At 39.1% G+C, this 18,901-nt stretch overlaps 2 protein-coding genes across 2 annotated transcripts; one reads left to right on the forward strand and one right to left on the reverse strand.

Moving 5' to 3' along the window:
• Window positions 1–267: 267 nt before the first annotated feature.
• Window positions 268–9,696, reverse strand: p2rx3b (purinergic receptor P2X, ligand-gated ion channel, 3b). Its single transcript, XM_085792059.1, has 12 exons — window positions 9,558–9,696; window positions 8,437–8,572; window positions 7,682–7,753; window positions 6,611–6,680; window positions 6,387–6,480; window positions 6,195–6,272; window positions 5,947–6,088; window positions 3,855–3,991; window positions 3,516–3,609; window positions 3,366–3,431; window positions 2,604–2,681; window positions 268–852 (listed from the first exon to the last, which is right to left on the reverse strand). The coding sequence occupies exons 1-12, from the start codon at window positions 9,677–9,679 to the stop codon at window positions 727–729; spliced, it is 1,215 nt and encodes a 404-aa protein (XP_085648185.1). The 5' UTR covers window positions 9,680–9,696; the 3' UTR covers window positions 268–726.
• A 3,413-nt stretch (window positions 9,697–13,109) lies between these two features.
• On the forward strand, window positions 13,110–18,223 carry pold4 (DNA polymerase delta 4, accessory subunit). The gene is made up of 5 exons (XM_085780054.1): window positions 13,110–13,204; window positions 14,690–14,805; window positions 14,982–15,065; window positions 16,142–16,253; window positions 17,910–18,223. Exons 2-5 carry the CDS (start codon window positions 14,700–14,702, stop codon window positions 17,932–17,934), a joined length of 327 nt encoding a protein of 108 aa, XP_085636180.1. The 5' UTR covers window positions 13,110–13,204; window positions 14,690–14,699; the 3' UTR covers window positions 17,935–18,223.
• Window positions 18,224–18,901: the final 678 nt, after the last annotated feature.

Genomic DNA, 18,901 nt, shown 5'->3' on the forward strand with positions numbered 1-18,901 from the left:
TTTTAACATGTAGAAAGACAAATAAAGAATCTGAATCTGTAAATCCATCTGTACCTTCAGTATAGCCTACCACAGACAGTGTCATTGTTTCATTCATACACAGCACACTGAGATGTAGATAGAAGCAGAATGCAATGATTTGCAAAAAAGAAAAAAGATGTGCATATGCTCAAATTTTTATTCCTATGTTCAATCCACAATCCACTAAACAGAGTAAATCTCAATGAAAACCACCATAAAGCAATCAAAGAGGACCAAGTGAGTGAACCCTGTTCATGCCAGGTGTTTAGTTTATTTGAGTTGTTCTGTCACACAGGCTTTATTATAAGCAGGTGGAAAAGAAAGCAGCAAGGAGAGTTCAAACATGAGATAATGTAAATAAGTCTAATTCTAACAATCTTTAAAGACAAATTTTAACCAGCTTTGAAAATCCTGAACCGATATCAGGGTTTAAAAACATCACCATGCAAAGACAGCTTTCATATTTTATTTATTTACCGATCTATTTCTAATACATTCTACATTAGACACTAGCTGTTATATTTTATTGCAACAGTCCAAGATCTGTGATGTATTCTGACACTGATAAACTGGGTAACACTGGGATACTGTATTTTATAGAGAGAGCTCTGTAAAATTAGGTCGGTAAAATGTTGAAAAATGTATCAAACTTAAAACACCGACATCTCTAGAGAGGCAACTGGCTGTTGCTCCTGTCCTGTCAGTTTAGCCATAATGTTCAATAGAAAACGCCCCTGAGTCACTGGACTTCATGATGGTGTCGTTATGTCTGAGTGACAGCTGGGAACGGTAAAACCCGTTGCTTTGGGAATCCAGTGGGCTGTCTGACACCTACAGCAAGTGAGAGAAAGAGAGAGAGACACACAGGAGGAGTATTATTGTTCAGTTTAGTACAATATTTTAACACAAATTAGGTATTAGGGCAGACTGGAGGACACTGTTACCCTCCAATTGTGATACAGAGCCTTTCAGCCTCTTTTAGGTCATTATTTTGGCTTTCTACTGCTGTTGATACCTATTCTAACCATTTAAGGTTTACTATGTGACAATAATTTAATAGCTTGGTCTGATGTTTCAGAAAGTCAACTAATGCTGCTTGAAGGTTTGACAGACTTTATATTGGTGATAATTAACGTTTAGGTCTTAAAGGGATAGTTCACCCTAGAATGATATTTCGCTCATTATCTACTCACCCTCATGTGGACTAAGGGCTGGAAGAAGCTTCAGAGTCCTCCGTCCCTTCTCTGAGTTACAGGGGGTCTCAGCGTAGCAGTGCATGTCCATATAACGGTTGTAAAGGGACACCAGAGCTCTTCGTAAAAAAACACACACAAAAAAACATCCAAATACCTCCATGCTGCTCGTATGTAATGTCCGTCTTGTGCTGAAGCCCCAAATTGCGTAATTGTCCCGAAAAAAATTAAATAAGTCTATATTTTAAGCTTGTTTGTAGCGGAAGCTTCTCAAAGCTCCTCTTCCTGGTCCGTCCAAATCTCGCGTGATTCGCAGTAACCGCACTGACGCTGGCGCAAATCACGCGAGATTTGGACGGACCAGGAAGAGGAGCTTCGAGAAGCTTCCGCTACAAACAAGCTTAAAATATAGACTTATTTAATTTTTTTCGGGACAATTACGCAATTTGGGGCTTCAGCACAAGACGGACATTACATACGAGCATCATGGAGGTATTTGGATGTTTTTTTGTGTGTGTTTTTTTACGAAGAGCTCTGGTGTCCCTTTACAACCGTTGCATTGAAATGCACTGCTACGCCAAGACCCCCTGTAACTCAGAGAAGGGACGGAGGACTCTGAAACTTCTTCCAGCCCTTAGTCCACATGAGGGTGAGTAGATAATGAGCGAAATATCATTCTAGGGTGAACTATCCCTTTAAAGAAGAAGTAAGTGATCCGGTCGTTTTGGCTAATGCTGCGTTCCAGGCAGGCTTTTGAAACCGTAAATTACAGCTTCAAGTCACAACTTACGACTTTGTAGCGTTCCAGGCAACCCACTCGTGTTTTTCCGACCTGTTTTACCGGTGAAAGTCACTATAACGGCCACTCGTAACTTCCGACCGGTGAACTCGTACCAGATCGAACTGGTATGACTTCACAGGTCGGAAAAACACGAGTTACGGGTTGCCTTGAACGCACCATAACGTCTTGTCAGCCGACGGAGTGAGCAGCCCCCGCCCTCGTCATGGATCTATTGGTCCTCGTCCCTACGTCACCACATTCACGGCGTCCCTTGGCTGCACACACAGCCCTGCATGCCGTTCTCTCTCCTCATTGGATAAAAACTTGTAGGATACGATAAATGTTTTCTCCTCGGCTCAGAGCAGAGCAGAGGGACTGAGAGACCCGTGTTTCGGTCCAAACACTCTATGTAAGTGATTGCTGTCGGAAGATATAACTATTTAAGACTTACATTAACACAAAAATATCGCTTACTTCTGCTTTAACTACCTGATATGTTTTACTTTCATTCTGAGATTTTAGCACACTGCAACAAAACTTTTGCTTATGTTTTTTTCTTAATCTAAAAAGTGGCTTAGCTGAGCTCTGAGGGCCACCATGTACTTCACCTCTTCAAATTTCTTGGCTTTGTACTGCTCCGCTCCTTTCAAGAAGTTCAGCAGTATGATGTCACACAGCACCGTACCCTGCATAGGAATAAGAATAAGAAACTTTCACATCAATAAAAATTTAAATTAGAGGTGTACAAGTTAGTGTAAAATGAAGAGACAATATTGTTGAAGTTTTCATTAAAGGGACAACAAGGAGTTTCTATTTGGTTATAAAAAAGTCTCACGTTAATGTGGATGAATCTCCACTACCCACACTTGTTAATGGGCCCATTTTCGATAAATATATCGATTTGTCTCTATCGTCATTTTGTTATTATTAGTGGTGGCGGAAATGCTGGTTTCGTGGCGAGTCATGAGAATAACGCCGCCGAATCGCCGTTTATGGTCGGAACTACGACGGTATGTGATCGTCTTTGAACCTCTGACTTTAATTATTGATGAATGAAAACATGAGTCCGTCTTGCGCCGGTCAAAGAATTTTACGGTGCGCGCGGAGGCTCATAAATGTAGTGTGAAAACGCTTCGCTTTTCCAAAACTCCTCGTTGTCCCTTTAAGCTTGTCATTATCTTTTATATCAATTGACTCTGACATTGTTTGTATACTTTGTTAAATAAAGAGAATAAAAAAATAAGAGAAGAATAAGAATAGGAACAAGAATAAGAACAAAAACACGTATAGCATTCAAAGATGCTCTGGCCCTAAACATGACTGGTAACAAACTTAATGCTTGTTGTGTCGGGTATACTGGTCCAACTCACCACTCCCACTGATGTGAAGGCTGCCACCATGTTTATGAGTGTGGGAATCATATTAAATTTCCCCGCCTACAAAGGAATAACAATCATATAAGCAGGTTTCAATCATTTTCATTTATTAGGAAAAAGTCAAATGCACTATTGTGTACTCACATTTCCATTGACCAGAACATCAAACCTAATGGCATAGGCTTTGACTAATGTGCGGTAGTCTGTCCCATTCTCCATCTTAAAGTATTTGGCAAACCTATGAAGACAGATAGACCAAGAAAATGATCTCAGTGTTGCAATGTGCACCTGAAAAGTAAATCGTTGTTTCCACAGAGAGAGAGAAAAAAGAAATTCATAAGTGAATATGTCACTTCCATATAGTATGTGACACTTTAATCTGTAGGTTTTTGTTTTGATTTTGTGTGTAAATGAGATTATGTTGTTGTTGGTAGAGGAAAGGTCATGTGTTGATCACAGAAGTCCAACAACTAAGCTGAATACCTGAAATTGTAGCCCGGTGAGACGGCGTTCTTCTGTGACATGGCGTCCAGTCGGGTGAACGAGTATGAAGGGTTGCACTGGTCATCTGACTTGTCCAGATCACATATCCAGCCAATCTTTATTCCAATCACTCCGCCCTTTCAGCACAAGAGAGGGAAGTACATAAGTGTGTCTATATGTGTGTGTGAGTGCACTGACAACAACTACTGCTACTAGGCCAGTAGCATTAACGTCGACTGTGATGAAAGCACTTGAACGCATCGTGGTAGGGAAGCTACAGGGTGAGGTTGAACACCTCCTGGATCCCTGCCAATTTGCTTACAAGTATGGCTTTGGCACTGATGATGCCTTAAACACCATATCACATTTAATTATTAAACATCTCGAAAATTCCAGAGCCTATGCAAGACTTTTGTTCATGGATTTTACATCTGCCTTTAATACCATACTCCCTCACATCCTTTTAAACAAGCTGGAACAGATGAATGTGAATCCTTACATAATTAAATGGTATTTTTCTTTTCTTACAGGCAGGCAGCAGCAGGTTAAAATCAATTCAACTCTCTCCGAGGTTCAGGTGATTAACACTGGCGCTCCACAGGGTTGCGTCAGTTCGCCTATTCTATTCACATTATATACTAACGATTGTAGGAACTATCACCCGAATAATCATGTTTTTAAATTCTCTGACGACACGGCCATACTGAGTCTACTGACAGTGGACTCAGATGTCGCCGTGTACAAGTCAGAGGTAGAAAGATGTGTGCAGTGGTGTGAGAAGCATAATCTGATTTTAAATGTTAAGAAAACAAAAGAAATGCTGTTCGATTCCAGGTCTGTTGGTGATCACAGTCTAGTCTTTCTGAATGAGGAGAGGGTTGAACAGGTTACAGTACACAAGTATTTGGGCATTTATTTTGATTCTAAGTTACAGTGGGCTCACCATGTAGACTATGTTTGTTCAAGGATCAGCCAGCGCCTGTACTTTTTGCGCAGGCTTAGGGTTCATGGAGTGGATGAAGATGCCATGTTGTTGTTCTACAGAGCAGCCATAGAAACCATCATTACAACTTGGTTTGGCAACCTGACCATTAAATGTAAAGTACAACTAAAGTACTGCCTCCATCATCTCTCCAGGAGATATTCGAACAAACAGTTATGAAGCAAGGTCAAAAAATCACCTCAGACCCAAATCACATCCTCCACAGGGAGTATGAGTTGATGCCTTCAGGCAGAAAGTACAGGTTACCAAGCTGTAAGCTCAATAGATACAAATTCTCATTTATTCCATTATCAATTAAGCTACTTAATAACAGGAAATAAGTTGCATGTTATGTTGTGGTGTGTATAGAGTAATGTGCAATAATGAGTGTGCTGCTGAATGTAAAGAGGAATGTGCAATAATGTTGCTGTAGCAAGGGGTCAGATGGGCATCATGTTATTATTATTATTATTGTCTTTTTATTTTTATGTGTATAGGTGATTTCAGGACATTGTGCGGGGACGCGCAAGGAGCTGGGGGATATGATGTTGTGTTTGTTTATGGTCTTGATGTAGGCCACTGTTTTGTGTATGTGTTCATGGCGCCTGGAGTCTCTGGTCTGTCCACGACGAATTTCTCCCAAGGGAGACAATAAAGACAAACTAACTAACTACTGTTATCTCTTGCTTAAAGCTAGAGTTACACGTGGTGTATAATGCTTTTAAAGCTTAATACTGACATAATGTGCTTTTAACTGAATTTAATTTAAATGTGTTTTTCCCTATCCTCAGTTGTTCCTGAATGTTGGAGAATGGTCACCACCCCATAATGCTGTTGCAAGTGACATGTCTTTTAATATAAAGTTATTCTGTACAGTTAGAATTTTTAATTGTGTGACTGGTAAATGCAGGATCTTTTTTTAATGTAGTGCAATTGTTACTTGATTTCAAGTACATAAATACTAATGACACAGCTTTAAGGATAAATATATTCAAATGCTATGTCAGTGTAAAGTTCAGTGTAACATTTCAGCATGTTCTCACAGACACAGACAATGTTCCTCTAAAGACCTGACTTGAAATTAAACTTGTAAATGTGGCTGGACTCTACCTTGTCTGCGAGTTTCGTGAAGTTCTGCCGTGCGTAGCGGACCACGTCTCCCACTCTGAAGATGGGGCAGTAGGTGTTGTTTTCCATGTCAAAGTTACACGTTTTGATGTAACTGTCAGTGATCGATGGAAGGAAATTCCCTCTGCACACACACATGCACACATCAACATGTCAGTCAGACATTGATACCACCATCATCATTCTCTATCATCATCATCATGTCATCACAAGCTACCGAGAGGTCATACTTAGTGTAATTGAAGGTTGGGAAGCGGATGCTGTTCTTGATAAAAATGGTGAAATTCTCCACTTCCATCATGGGCGTACTGAGAGAGAGGAAAAAAGAGGAAAACAGCGGATGTCTATTCATTTTCAAGCATGTCTTTTGTTAAGCTTTAGTGTGTGTTGAGCACATTGTCATATGCACAGCATCGTCTTACGTCTTGATGGTGTCTATCTCTGCAGGACACCATCCTTTTATCTCACACATCTTGATAGTTGCATTGAAAGGGACACATTTCCCTGTGAGAATCCCTGAGGGCGAAAAGAAAAGCTTTTGAACAAACTGAAGAAGCAAACAAATACTGTTGGGGTTACAGTTAGTTTTTCATCAAATATTGTGAAGACAGAAGAAGAAGAAAAAGAGACAGACAGAAGGTCTCACCATAACCTCCTGGTTTATTCAGGTGTCTGGTGCAGTTGCTGTCTTGAGTACAAATATACTTCTTCTCACTCTGGGTTACATTCAATAACACACACACACACACACACACACACACACACACACACACACACACACACACACACACACACACACACACACACACACACACACACACACAAAATTTAAATCAGATTATATGGTAAGAGGAGAAGACAGATAGAGCAGAAAATAGACGTGCAGCAAGAGCTTAGTAATGTCACTGAAATGATATTCAAATCATGAAATGACTTCAAAACCTCACAAATAACCATTAGCATTTATCATGCCCCAATAAATGATGTGAAAAAAAACATAAAATCCAATTATTGGTCAATGTGAATGCGTCTGTGGCCTGTCAGTGTGGTCAGTGCGGCTAAATTCATCTAACTTTATCCAGTAATGCGTGAAACGTGATATCGTTATTGGCTGCCTTCATGTGTTGTCTTCTTGATGCACAGAGCGGATCAGAATTCATTGCCCTGAGTTTAGCCAGTGAATCCAAAAAGGGAGGAGTCCGTGTGTCAGCTCTCTTATAAACACAGACAGGCCCATTGAAACTAGGAAAAAATAAACAGTTTGGCCCTTTAAATTGTGGCTGAATCAAACTCTAAAAACGTGTAGTGAGGAATGGACGTTATTTTTCAATACTGAGCTCCTGCAGATTGTTGGCTGGTAGGATCAAGCAGAAGAAAGCAAGAAAGCAAACACTGAAGGCCGCAGTTCCTCTAATGACCACTAGAGTCTGGCTCCATCAGTGACAACGCCGTTTTTGTGAATTAGAGCTATATAAAGTATTTAAATTAGTGATGTTAATAGTAACAATAATGGCAGACTGGCAGCAATATTAAGAAAGAGAGTGACTGTAAAGCATCACGTACTAAGGTATATTTACAGGTGGTCAATGGAGAGATGCATCAGCTTTATCCAACTAGTCTTTGCTACTTTAGCCTGGTAGAAGTAGGACCTACTAGTGATGTGGAGGCACTAGTGGTGGTAGTGCAGTAATGGCAGTAAGTAGTAACAGTAACTAACCTCAGGGCAGTATCCTTGGACTTGGTTCTCTGTTGTGATCAATTTTGTTATGATGCAGAAGACTGAAGCTCCCTGCAGAAAATATACAACACGTCAAATCAACAAACCAACAAACTGACTCAATCGATCAATCAATCGATCAATCAATCGATCAATCAATCAATCAATCAATCAATCAATCAATCAATCAATCAATCAATCAATCAATCAATCAATCAATCAATCAATCAATCAATCAATCAATCAATCAATTGTTGGAGTTCTGGACCAGTCTAGTCAATCTAATATGATTTGCCTAAAAATAATGGTTAAAAAAAAAGTCCCTTCCCCTTCTAGGTGGGGCCTTCTTTCAATATATATTGCGTCACGTTTTTCATTGATTGATTGATTGATTCTTTGACCACACAGGTTCCAAACATATAACATAGACATACATACAAACATTTCATGATGCATATAGGGCCGTACTAAGTTTATCACATTTGTGTTGATTCTATTATTTCTTAGTCAAGTACAAGTTGTATTTTTTTTAAATTATATTTTAAATGTCCATTTATTTTATTACAACACCGTTCTAGTGAGTGCGTATAGTAATTCTTATTGCTTTGTTATTTTATGATCTTGCACACAGCTGCTACTATGTTTGTTGCGCACACACACACACACCCTCTCTACTTTTCTGAGCTTAACATTAAATGTTCTTTTTTCCAACACCATCCATCCATCCATCCATCCATCCATCCATCCATCCATACCTGTGTAGGGGTAACGTAGTCTGCAACATCCATGACTTTGTCGTTGTAAACTCCAAAACCTTTGACCTTTGTCATCACAGAGGATTCAATAGCTGTGTCTGTCACTTGGTAGGCCTTCTCATAGACAAAGACCCACCTGAAGCACACACACACACACACACACACACACACACACACACACACACACACACACACACACACACACACACACACACACACACACACACACACACAAATGATGAAGATGTGATGCTGAGCTGAAACTGAAATGTGAATCCTGTGCTGTACAGTTGGGTTGCACAGAGACAGAAACACTGTTTTCGTGTTTTTCTTTTCTTTGTTCCCACTTCTCTCCATCGGTTTGTCATTGATAATACTAAACCTGATACTCGTTAGAATAAAGAAGATTTCTTGCTTATTTTCTCTCTCGGATTTCATTCTAAGACACGACATTTTTTCACCTTGTCATTCACGTTAATTCGGTGATAAGCTGAATTCTGCCATGATTTGAAAAAGGTGGAGATGAGCAGCGTCTGGTTTGCTTTTTAGTATTTTTATGAAACATGCTGCTGTTTTCAGCTATAGGTTTAGACATTATTACAAGTGGATAGTACCTGCCATTTTGTGCTTTCTTCCTTTCTTTTTGTGTGTGTGAATGTGATTGGTGTAACTGAATGTCAACTCCACTACTAATATCAGAGAAACTCAAATGACAGGTTGTTAATTGCAACAGCATAGTAAAAAAAAAAAAAAATACATACAATACATTTCTGAGTTGGTGTAATCCAAACCCTTGTAATACACAACGTATTACTATGTAGATGATAAATAAAAAAACCCAAAGCTAAATACCAACAACTAAATTTTATAACTGTACAAAAACAAATAATATACCACACTGACAGTAGCTAAAATATTATGTAATATTTGAACATGAATGTTTGTAATTAACATTTAATTCACTGTGATTTAGTAACATAATCAAATGCTTGTTTTCAATGACAGATCCATTGCATTACATTTTAGTTTTCTGTAGCTGGAAGTTTTTTTTTTAGCTTAATTCAACACTGGAGAACTCTGCATGATCACACAATTACACCAGAGAGAAAAGAAACACTTACCCGATGAAGTAAGTGATGATGAGGAGCTGGACGACACGGTTGATGATGCCAATAGTCCAGCTCTTCACTACCACCGACTTAGTGGTTTCATAGGTGAAGAAGTCCGTTATGCAAGACCACATCCTAGCAGTGTGTGAATGTCCAGAAATACAAAAAAAAAAAGTTTGTTTATAGGAATTGCAGTCTGTATTTTTTGTAGGAAGATTACAGACTCAAGTCCTGAAATGTGGTCGACATCCTCAGTTTTTAATTTGTGTAAAAAAACAGTAGACGAGTATCCTGATCTCCAAGAGGTGTGTCTCCTACTTGATGGAAAATTCTCTGAAATCAATTGGGAGAAGCCAGCGGCTCGATCTTCAGCTGGTGCTCTCTTCCTTTGACTTCAGACTTAATGTGCCATAACTAGTTAACACATAAACAGCCCTCTTTCTCTCTCTCTCTCTCTCTCTCTCTCTCTCTCTCTCTTTGTGCTTTCACCCATACAGTCTCTTCTTTCCCCTCTTCTCTCTCTCTATCTTTGACTCACTCTCTGGTTACCCTCTCCTTCCCCTTAAATGACTCCTCACAGCCCCCTTCCCTCCCCCTGCTCAGTGCACAATAGATAGAGTCAAATGTGTCACAACGTGTATTACAATATAATGTTTTAGTTCTTAAAGTGTCTACAGGAAGCAACATGACACCAATAATACCTAGTCAAAGCAGAAGGATCTAAAATCTGCTTTCAATCAGCTTTTTTCTCAAATGTGTAACTAGTGGGAATAAGATATAAGTGATTTGGTTTGGCTACCGAACCCAAAACTTTGCAATGCAAACTGACAACCTGGGAATGACATTTAACAATCAACTTACTCTAGTTGTGTTCATTCGGGCCTATACATGACGCTACCCACAGATATACAGTATGAAGAGTTGTTTTCAGGTGGTGTGTGTGTGGCGCTGAGAGTTACTGTAATACTGTAACTGTGGCTGTAGCATAAACCCCTATTTGCTCTGTTTTTCTCAAATGCTTAAGGCAAATTCTATTTCTGGCTAATTAAGGTTCAAAAAGACATTATCTAAAATCTAATCTAATAATCTAATCTAAAATGTAATAACACAAAGCTAGAATTTCATTCACTTCATTGTGGTAGTAAAACCATTAATGTGCATTAAATGACCTTGGGCGACGTATTGTTGTTTCAGATTATCTTTGATAATTTTAGACTATTCATTTGGTTTGTTATTGACTGTCAGGCTTTTCCTTTTATCCTTAAGATTTAACTATTATTAAGTTAGATTATGTATGTAACTCCAACATCTGGCTTACTATGCAAGATTATATCCAAACTGCTTTACCATAAATATGGAATAGAACAATAAAATAACAGTGAATATGAAATTAGCCAAAAACCTTTGACTGTCCATGAAAGCACACCTTTCGCTGACCCCACCCAACAAACTGATCATGGAAAAATCCTTGGGTAAACACTAAGAAGTGCAGTTTAAATATTTAATGATTGAAAGTTGCTTGTGTCCATCACATCAGAGGTGGTTGAGCCGACCTTATCCTGTATAAAACGCTACTAAGCCCATGTACCACTTTGACATCCGAATACAAACCACAAACCATATCCAGCAGATAACATTTCACTGTAATCCAATCACAAGCTGCCTTCCATCTTATGCCATCCAGACTCCCTGAATGTCTGCATTATACTGTATAGCAGTCACTTACGATGAGTCAATAATGGACTGCCATGGAATGAGAACCAGGAAACGGTCAAATGTCATTAATTCTCTCTCCCTCTCTTTTTCATCGTTCAAAGAGAAGAAGAGGAGGAGACAGCAGCTTGGGCAGGAGGATACAATAGGTAGAACAAGAGTGGTAGTGGGGAAAAGAAAGGCGATGGGAGGAAGTAGCAGGTATAAGACAGTAAAAGAGATGGGTGGACTGAGTACAGGTTTACACAAACACATAAAACAAAGGCTGAAGAGAACAGGAAGTCTAGTTAATGTTGTTGAAGGGTCGTTGAAAGTCAGACTGACCGACGACGCATGTTAATGAAGCTGAAGAACATACTTTGCTCATGATGCAACATGCACATGTGCGTGCACACACACAAGCACCCCAACTTAGATCAGATTATACAGTAAGAGGAGAGGACACACAGTAGAAAATACCAAGGAAGAGGCCTGAGGGTCAAAAGGATTTGTATTGATTTGGATATTTACACCAATATTCACTCATCATTCAACTTCCATTATCATCGCCATCATTTTTATTACATCCGACCATGTGATTGAAGCATTAGCCACAAAAATCATGTCAGTACACCAGCGATATGATATAGATGGGTGGATTTCTTATTTACTGTAAAAGCTACACACTTTAGTCCTATTTTACATTTGTACACATAAACAAATATTATAATTCCATCCATCCATCTTCTTCCACTCACCCGGGACCGGATCGCGGGGGCAGCAGCCTGAACTGGGACACCCAGACTTCCCTCTTCCTCAATATTATAATTATACACCGATAATATTTTCTGCTCCAACTGCTGCTGCTAAATCTTGTAGTTATTATAAGTTGTGTTCATTAAGATGAACAGTGGGGCCCACAAAGACTCCCAGTATCTTAGTATGACTAAATTATATTATGGTCTTTATTGCAGCCACCCAGCCTCCCTCAGAGAGCACTGAGGCCGTGTGGCCTTGGGCTCGGCCATGTACACAGTCATGACACAGTAATTACACAGGAATTGCCTGGAACATGATGAATAAAGTGATAATAATACTGGATCATCCCGTATAATACAAGATCGTCCTGTATTGAGAAATAAAATGCACTGTCTGAATCAATACTATGCTCACCTATACTCTAATGCTACCATAGGTTTTCAAGTAGCCTATTAAATCAGAATGACAGGCGAATTGTCTGTTAATGTCACTAACCGTCGTTGCCCTGGTTGAAATGAATTTTAAAAAACGATATTTACATAGGGGGCCCACTTCTGTATTATTTATTCAGGGGCCCCAGATTTATTGGCAATGGCCCTGAAAACCACAAATCTAGATGTGCACGGCAGAACTGTAACCTCCTTTTGACCAAACAGATTTCCCCCCTCAAAGGAAAATGAAATGTAGCATGAAGCTCTGCGACAGTAGCATACAACTCTTTAAAAAATGAAAAAATAAATTTAAGCAATTGAAGATACAAACTCTCATAGAGGATAATTACAATAATACAGGTGAAATAGGCTATACAATGCAAAAAAAACAAAACAAAACAAAAAAAACATTTGGGGATTCATAAAGGAAAACAAAACAGATCAAAACAAAAGCAAAACAACACCCAATAGTAACACATAAGGTGTGGAAATACATTATATCAGGCATTTAAATTAAACATAAAACGGAGCAGTGGAATAATAAATAAAAAAGATGAATTATACATTTTAAACACACAACTCTTGTGTATAATTGTGTAATTCAGTGCTCTGCTGATCTGTAATAAGCGGAGTGGTCGTGGGGTGGCAGCACGGGGGAATGGTTTCCTCTGCACCGACAGAAGAAGAAGGAGGCGTCGTCGTCGTCGTCATTGTTTTGCTGGTTTCATTTCCAAACAGGACACATTCATCTGACAGAGCAGCAGTCTGTTAAACACGGTAAGTTCAGCCGACTGCTAAATAAAATATCATGAACAACGTCGACTGGTGTTGCACGCGCTGGGACGCGTCTGTGCTCGATCGATAAGATGATTTCCTGCAGCTTCGATAAACACACACACACACACACACACACACACAGACACAGACACACACACACAGACACACACAGGCCCCTCTGTAGCTGTTATGACACGGACAGGAAATGTAACTATGTTGAATGGACTGACTATAAACTTGTAACAACTTGTGCTTTATGACGTAATCAACAGGGTGCAACATTGAAGCTGAAACTGTTGCGTTAAACTGCACTTTTATTTTGAAAGTTTAAACCCTGAAATAACAACATGACCTGTGCAGGACGAGATTATTGAATGTGTCGAGTCAACAACAGCCTCACTCTCTATGGAACAAATGTTGTCACTTAATTATTGCTTACCAACTAATGCATAGATTATTAAATAAGTTCGAGTAGAAACGGGTTAAATGTCAGTGCAGAACTGATAACTACTGTGTTACTAGCCTACTATAATTTTACATGCAGAGGTGTTAATAACGTCATAGGCTACTGACTTGAGAGTCCTTTGGCCAACACTTAAAAACAAACAAACAAAAAAAACGTATTCCTCAATCAGCACTAAATTAAAAGTAGCCTAGTTTTAATATCGATTCAGTTTCATGACATGAAACTTGAACAGAGTTTTCGTTTTATATTTGCCTTTTTCTAGTCGTTGATGGAAATACAAACCTGGCACCTCTCGAGGAAAAGTCACAGTGCAGTGTCTTCATAGAGATGCAGCATAATACCAATAATAGCTCATCCTACGCATTAAAAAAAGTGATTAATAATATTCATGGACTTGCCCATTTGACCAAATCTGCACCTAAATGTGAAGGTTCATCCCTGACCCTTTAATGCAAGTGCATTTAAGTGTTTAATGCAGTCATTTTAGCAGAGGTAACAGTACTTATCAGGCTATTAATGATAATAAGTATTGTAGTACAGTAGGTGGCTGCAGTATCAGATTCATCAGGTGGAAACAGCTGCAGCAGTTTGCTGAAATGAAACTACATCTAATCTTGTCATGACCACTGAAACTGATTTGGCAGCTGGTGTTTCATATAACTTGATTTGTCTTGCATTATTCTCGCCACCATAACTTGTTACCAGAAGTTTTAAGAGTTACACACGTGTCTCTTACCCCCACCTCTGTCTTAGATAATTGTGAATTATTTAATTTACAGAGAAAACAACAGCTGTCATGTCCACACATTGAAATGTGAAGTGTTTCCTCTGTTATAGTTGAGTATAGATGAGGTTTGAAAAAAGATTTGAGCAGTACAAAAATCGCAAAGTCACTGCTCAGCTGATATTGAGTTTATTCTGGTGTGCTACCCTGTGAATGTTAATATTTGTAGATGTTGTGAAACTGGCAGTGTTTGTATTGATCGACCAACACGTGTGCATGTGTGTATTTGTTCCAGATAAGCCAACATGACAACCAAGCACCGACTGATCACTGATTCATTCAAGGTTGTGAAGAAAGCAAGAAAGGGGGGAAGACGAGAGAAGAAACCCACTCCTCCTCCGCCACCACAAGGTGAGGAGCAGCTCAGTGTTTGTGTAGCAGTCATGTGTGGTGTCTTGTGTCCATGTTTCATGTATTCATGTGCTGATTCTTGCAACATGTGTAAAGACTTTATATTTTTATTTTTAAGGTAACTGCGTTCTTGTTGTTGTGTGAAGTTATGACTCTGACTCTTTTTGATGATCTAGAGAATGAGACTGAGACGGTCAGAGAGGTGGAGCTGCAGAAGCTCAGACAGTTTGATCTGGACTGGAGATTTGGACCCTGCACAGGTAACACACACACACACACACACACACACACACACACACACACACACACACACACACACACACACACACACACACACACACACACACATTTTCACATTTTACATCTTTATAGAATACAACAGCAATTTGGTTGAGAGACAAAAGGAGATGTGATAATCAGCCCACGCCAGCTGCTGTGGCTCCCTCTAGTGTCAGTTTCACCAGTCTACAATACAATACTTTTATATCAATCTCCTCAAGCGTATGGTCTTGTTGTCCTTCATTGGACGAGGTTTAGAAACAGCTTTCTTCTGACAGGGATTTTGCTAATTGGAGTCATATGTTTGGTGGTAGCGGGAACTGAGGCACTCAGAGTAGGAAGGTGATTTTAAAAAGCCTTTATTGCAGCATGGCCAAACAAATTAAAACCAAGCCAACGCGTTGCGGCCACAGGCCTTCATCAGGGCTGGTATAAAATGGCCGCCCATATGTAACCTGTATATATAGAGAGAGGTCACATGACTGGGCGGGCCCCATGGTAGAGGCACATGTGAGGCTTGGTTTTAATTTGTTTGGCCATGCTGCAATAAAGGCTTTTTAAAATCACCTTCCTACTCTGAGTGCCTCAGTTCCCGCTACCACCCAGTATTTGGATCCTCACACTGAAGAGCACCAGAGGTAGAGACAAGAGACAAAGACAATTGATACCCATGCAGCACTCCATGCAAGTTTTTTGATTGAGTCATATGTTCGTTGTTTGGCAGCTTCTGTTTGGTCCTCTATCTGTGATGTAGCTCCTTTTCTAACTCAGGGAGCTTGAGGCATCGTTTTTTTGATGGTTTCTGCAAAGTGTTTTGCAGTCCTGCTCTCCCACCTCAAAAACAGGCTGTGATCTGGCTCACTGATCTGTAGTTAGAGTTACAGGGGAAATCCTGCGAGAGAGGATGTAAAACTACACAATGAAATAATTTTCTGGTTGTTAAAACCATGAATATATCTTCTTATGGATAAAAGAAAACCCGAGGAGAAGATGACAATGTGGGACCTTTAATGACAGAAAGAATTGAATAATTGATCATATTGCCTCTGTCTGCCAGGTATCACCAGGCTGCAGAGATGGGAGAGAGCAAAGGTCCACGGTCTGAACCCTCCTGAGGAGATCAGAGACCTGCTGCTGCAAGAACACACTGACCCCGAATACAACCATAGGTACCACACACACACACACACACACACACACACTCTAAGAGTATGTTGTATATTATGAACATGAAAGGGAAAATAAGGAACATGCCCACATGTGTTTATTTCCATGCTACCCTTGCATATCGCTTTGCCGGTGCTACACGTGTCATCACATCAGTCTTTGTTGTGTGCAACATAGAGCTGCCATATGAGCAGAGTTTAAATTATTATTATTTTTGCCTATTAATTGCCTGTTTCGGCTGCGGCGGTGCGCCTAGTGTTATCACAGTTACACACAACTTTTTTTTCATCAACTGATCCGGACCGCGGACCACTTGCGTGCTACTATTTAAACGGATCATGGATCAACAATGATCCGTTGCACCACGACCCGTCCATTCCTCTGCTCCACACATACGCTCTCTGGTGTCGATCGGCTGAGCCAGAGCACAATGGATATGTGGCGCTGCACAGCTGTAGTGTGTGTCTATGTGTTTTATAACATCGGCAAGAAAAGAAAACTGACACAAGCTGCTGGTGTTGATACAGTACACTGCTGTTATGATAGTTATGACAGTTTGTTGTTCATTTTATTTTATATTGGTTAATTTTTTCCTTAGTCTTAGTGAATGAATGAATGAATGAATGAATGAATGTTTTATTTTCGTGTCATGCCACCACAAAAAACAAAAACTAGACAGTCCTTCCTGTTGGTGTTACTTGCCACACAGGTGTGACATAAATTAACAATTTCAGATTACTTTCAGTACTCAACTATATATCGCTCTTCGTCTCATTGCCCAAGCCTTTTCAAGAAATAAAGAAAATGCAAAAATATTCAAATAAAAAAGAAGTTTTAGCTTCTCAGCATCGTCCAACCACACAAATTCGTATACATACATAAGTTACAAATTCTATCATCTTCTGCTGTGCCGACTTATCTGCCTGTCTCAATATGAAGACCAAGAATACCAGCTCTCAATTGAGCACACAGGGATCTTTTCTTTTTAGACAAATTATACAAAACATAGTTTTCTGGGCCAAATACCTGTTTTATTTCGCAGTAAGTACGCAGTTTTGGTTTACCCCAAGTATCTTAATGCCCATCTATCTTTACTTTGTTGAAAAATAATTTCTTTTAATACTTAGTTGTATTTATATTATTTAAATTAATAGTCTCTTCAACTCGCATGTCACAAAATGCCTTAAAAATAAAAAGGCACAGATTTTTGAAAAAGTTCATATGTTTTCCATTCTTTAAGCACCGGCACCACTTCAAAAGTACCGGTTTGGCACCGGTATCGGATAAAACCTAAAACGTTACCCATCCCTAGTGATCACATGACTGACTTGACTGATCAACTGTATTTAAGTTAACTGGAAAAAGCTGCATAGATCAACCCTGTGAATACATGATCAGTAATTAACAATAATAACTTCTCCTCCTCACTCATAAGCAAGATACATGCTGACACCTTGCAATTAGTCTACCACACATGATTATCAGTGACATTATTTTATATACTGTATCATGCTGTGACAAAAAACATGTATGCATTTGTTTAAGTAAAGGTCACGAAGTGTTGAAAAATGTAAAAATGTAACCCCGACTCTTGTAGACAGAATTATACTAATAATACAAACTGATGTTAAGTTTTTTTTCTGTTGTTTGTCTTTCAGCCTGTGGAGTGAATATCCTCTTTGAAAAAAATCATCGTAAAGAGAGGAAAAGAACAACGAAAAAGAGAACTCAAGTTGTTTTTAGATGTCAACATTTTCAGTAATGTAGTAGCTCAAGTCCTCAGACCCTTTCAAACAGGAAAAAATGTAAGGAAACCACAGCAACAGAGGGGGGATCCCGCTCTAAGCATGGTGACAGAAGAATGTAACAACTTCCGTGTTTGTGTGGTTTAAAAATTTTTTTTTATACGCTTTTACTATGTTTAACTTCTACACACTAAGTTTTTAGTTACATAATATTATAATGACATTTTAATAAAAAAAAAGAAAAAAAAGAAAGCAAAATATCCTGTTCTTTTTTGTAATGTAATAAATGCATGCAGCTTTAGGTGAGATGTTTCATGTTTTAGCATTGTTGCCTCTTGCATCTAGCATGCGGTCTGACTGACATACATTTGCCTGACATACAGTCTTTTTATAACTGACCTAACCCACAATCTCTCTCTCACACACACTCTCTCTCTGTCTGTCTGTCTGTCTGTCTGTCTATCTGTCTATCTATCTATCTATCTATCTATCTATCTATCTATCTATCTATCTATCTATCTATCTATCTATCTATCTATCTATCTATCTATCTATCTATCTATCTATCTATCTGTCTGTCTATCTATCTATCTATCTATCTATCTATCTATCTCACGCTCTCTCTCTTCCTCTCTCCCCCTTTTACACTCAACTCTGCCAGATACTTGTGTTAGTGGTTAAAGATACAGCACAGAAGACAATAAACTTTATGGAAAACATATTTACAATACCAATATAAGAAATACATTGCTTTGATCGTCGTTAAATTATATGATTATAAATATATAATCAATATATAATACTGATTAATTATATATAATTTAAGAGGCACTGAATTTGCCTTTTACCTGTGGGAGGGCGAAAATCATGCTTTAAACCTATAATCCCGCCTTCATCGTCATTTG

Source organism: Trachurus japonicus, chromosome 1, assembly GCF_045865225.1.
Source record: "Trachurus japonicus isolate A0001 chromosome 1, Traja_1.0".
NCBI lineage: Eukaryota > Metazoa > Chordata > Actinopteri > Carangiformes > Carangidae > Trachurus > Trachurus japonicus.

Excerpts from the sequence above, each read along its gene's own strand:
- pold4 (XM_085780054.1), top strand. The coding sequence starts at position 14,700 with ATGACAACCAAGCACCGACTGATCACTGATTCATTCAAGGTTGTGAAG. Across the intron at positions 14,806-14,981 it reads TCCTCCTCCGCCACCACAAG|AGAATGAGACTGAGACGGTC; the intron begins GTGAGGAGCAGC and ends TTGATGATCTAG. Across the intron at positions 16,254-17,909 it reads GACCCCGAATACAACCATAG|CCTGTGGAGTGAATATCCTC; the intron begins GTACCACACACA and ends TTTGTCTTTCAG.
- p2rx3b (XM_085792059.1), bottom strand. The coding sequence starts at position 9,679 with ATGTGGTCTTGCATAACGGACTTCTTCACCTATGAAACCACTAAGTCG. Across the intron at positions 3,432-3,515 it reads ATGTTCTGGTCAATGGAAAT|GCGGGGAAATTTAATATGAT; the intron begins GTGAGTACACAA and ends ATTCCTTTGTAG. Across the intron at positions 853-2,603 it reads AAGCCAAGAAATTTGAAGAG|GTGTCAGACAGCCCACTGGA; the intron begins GTGAAGTACATG and ends CACTTGCTGTAG.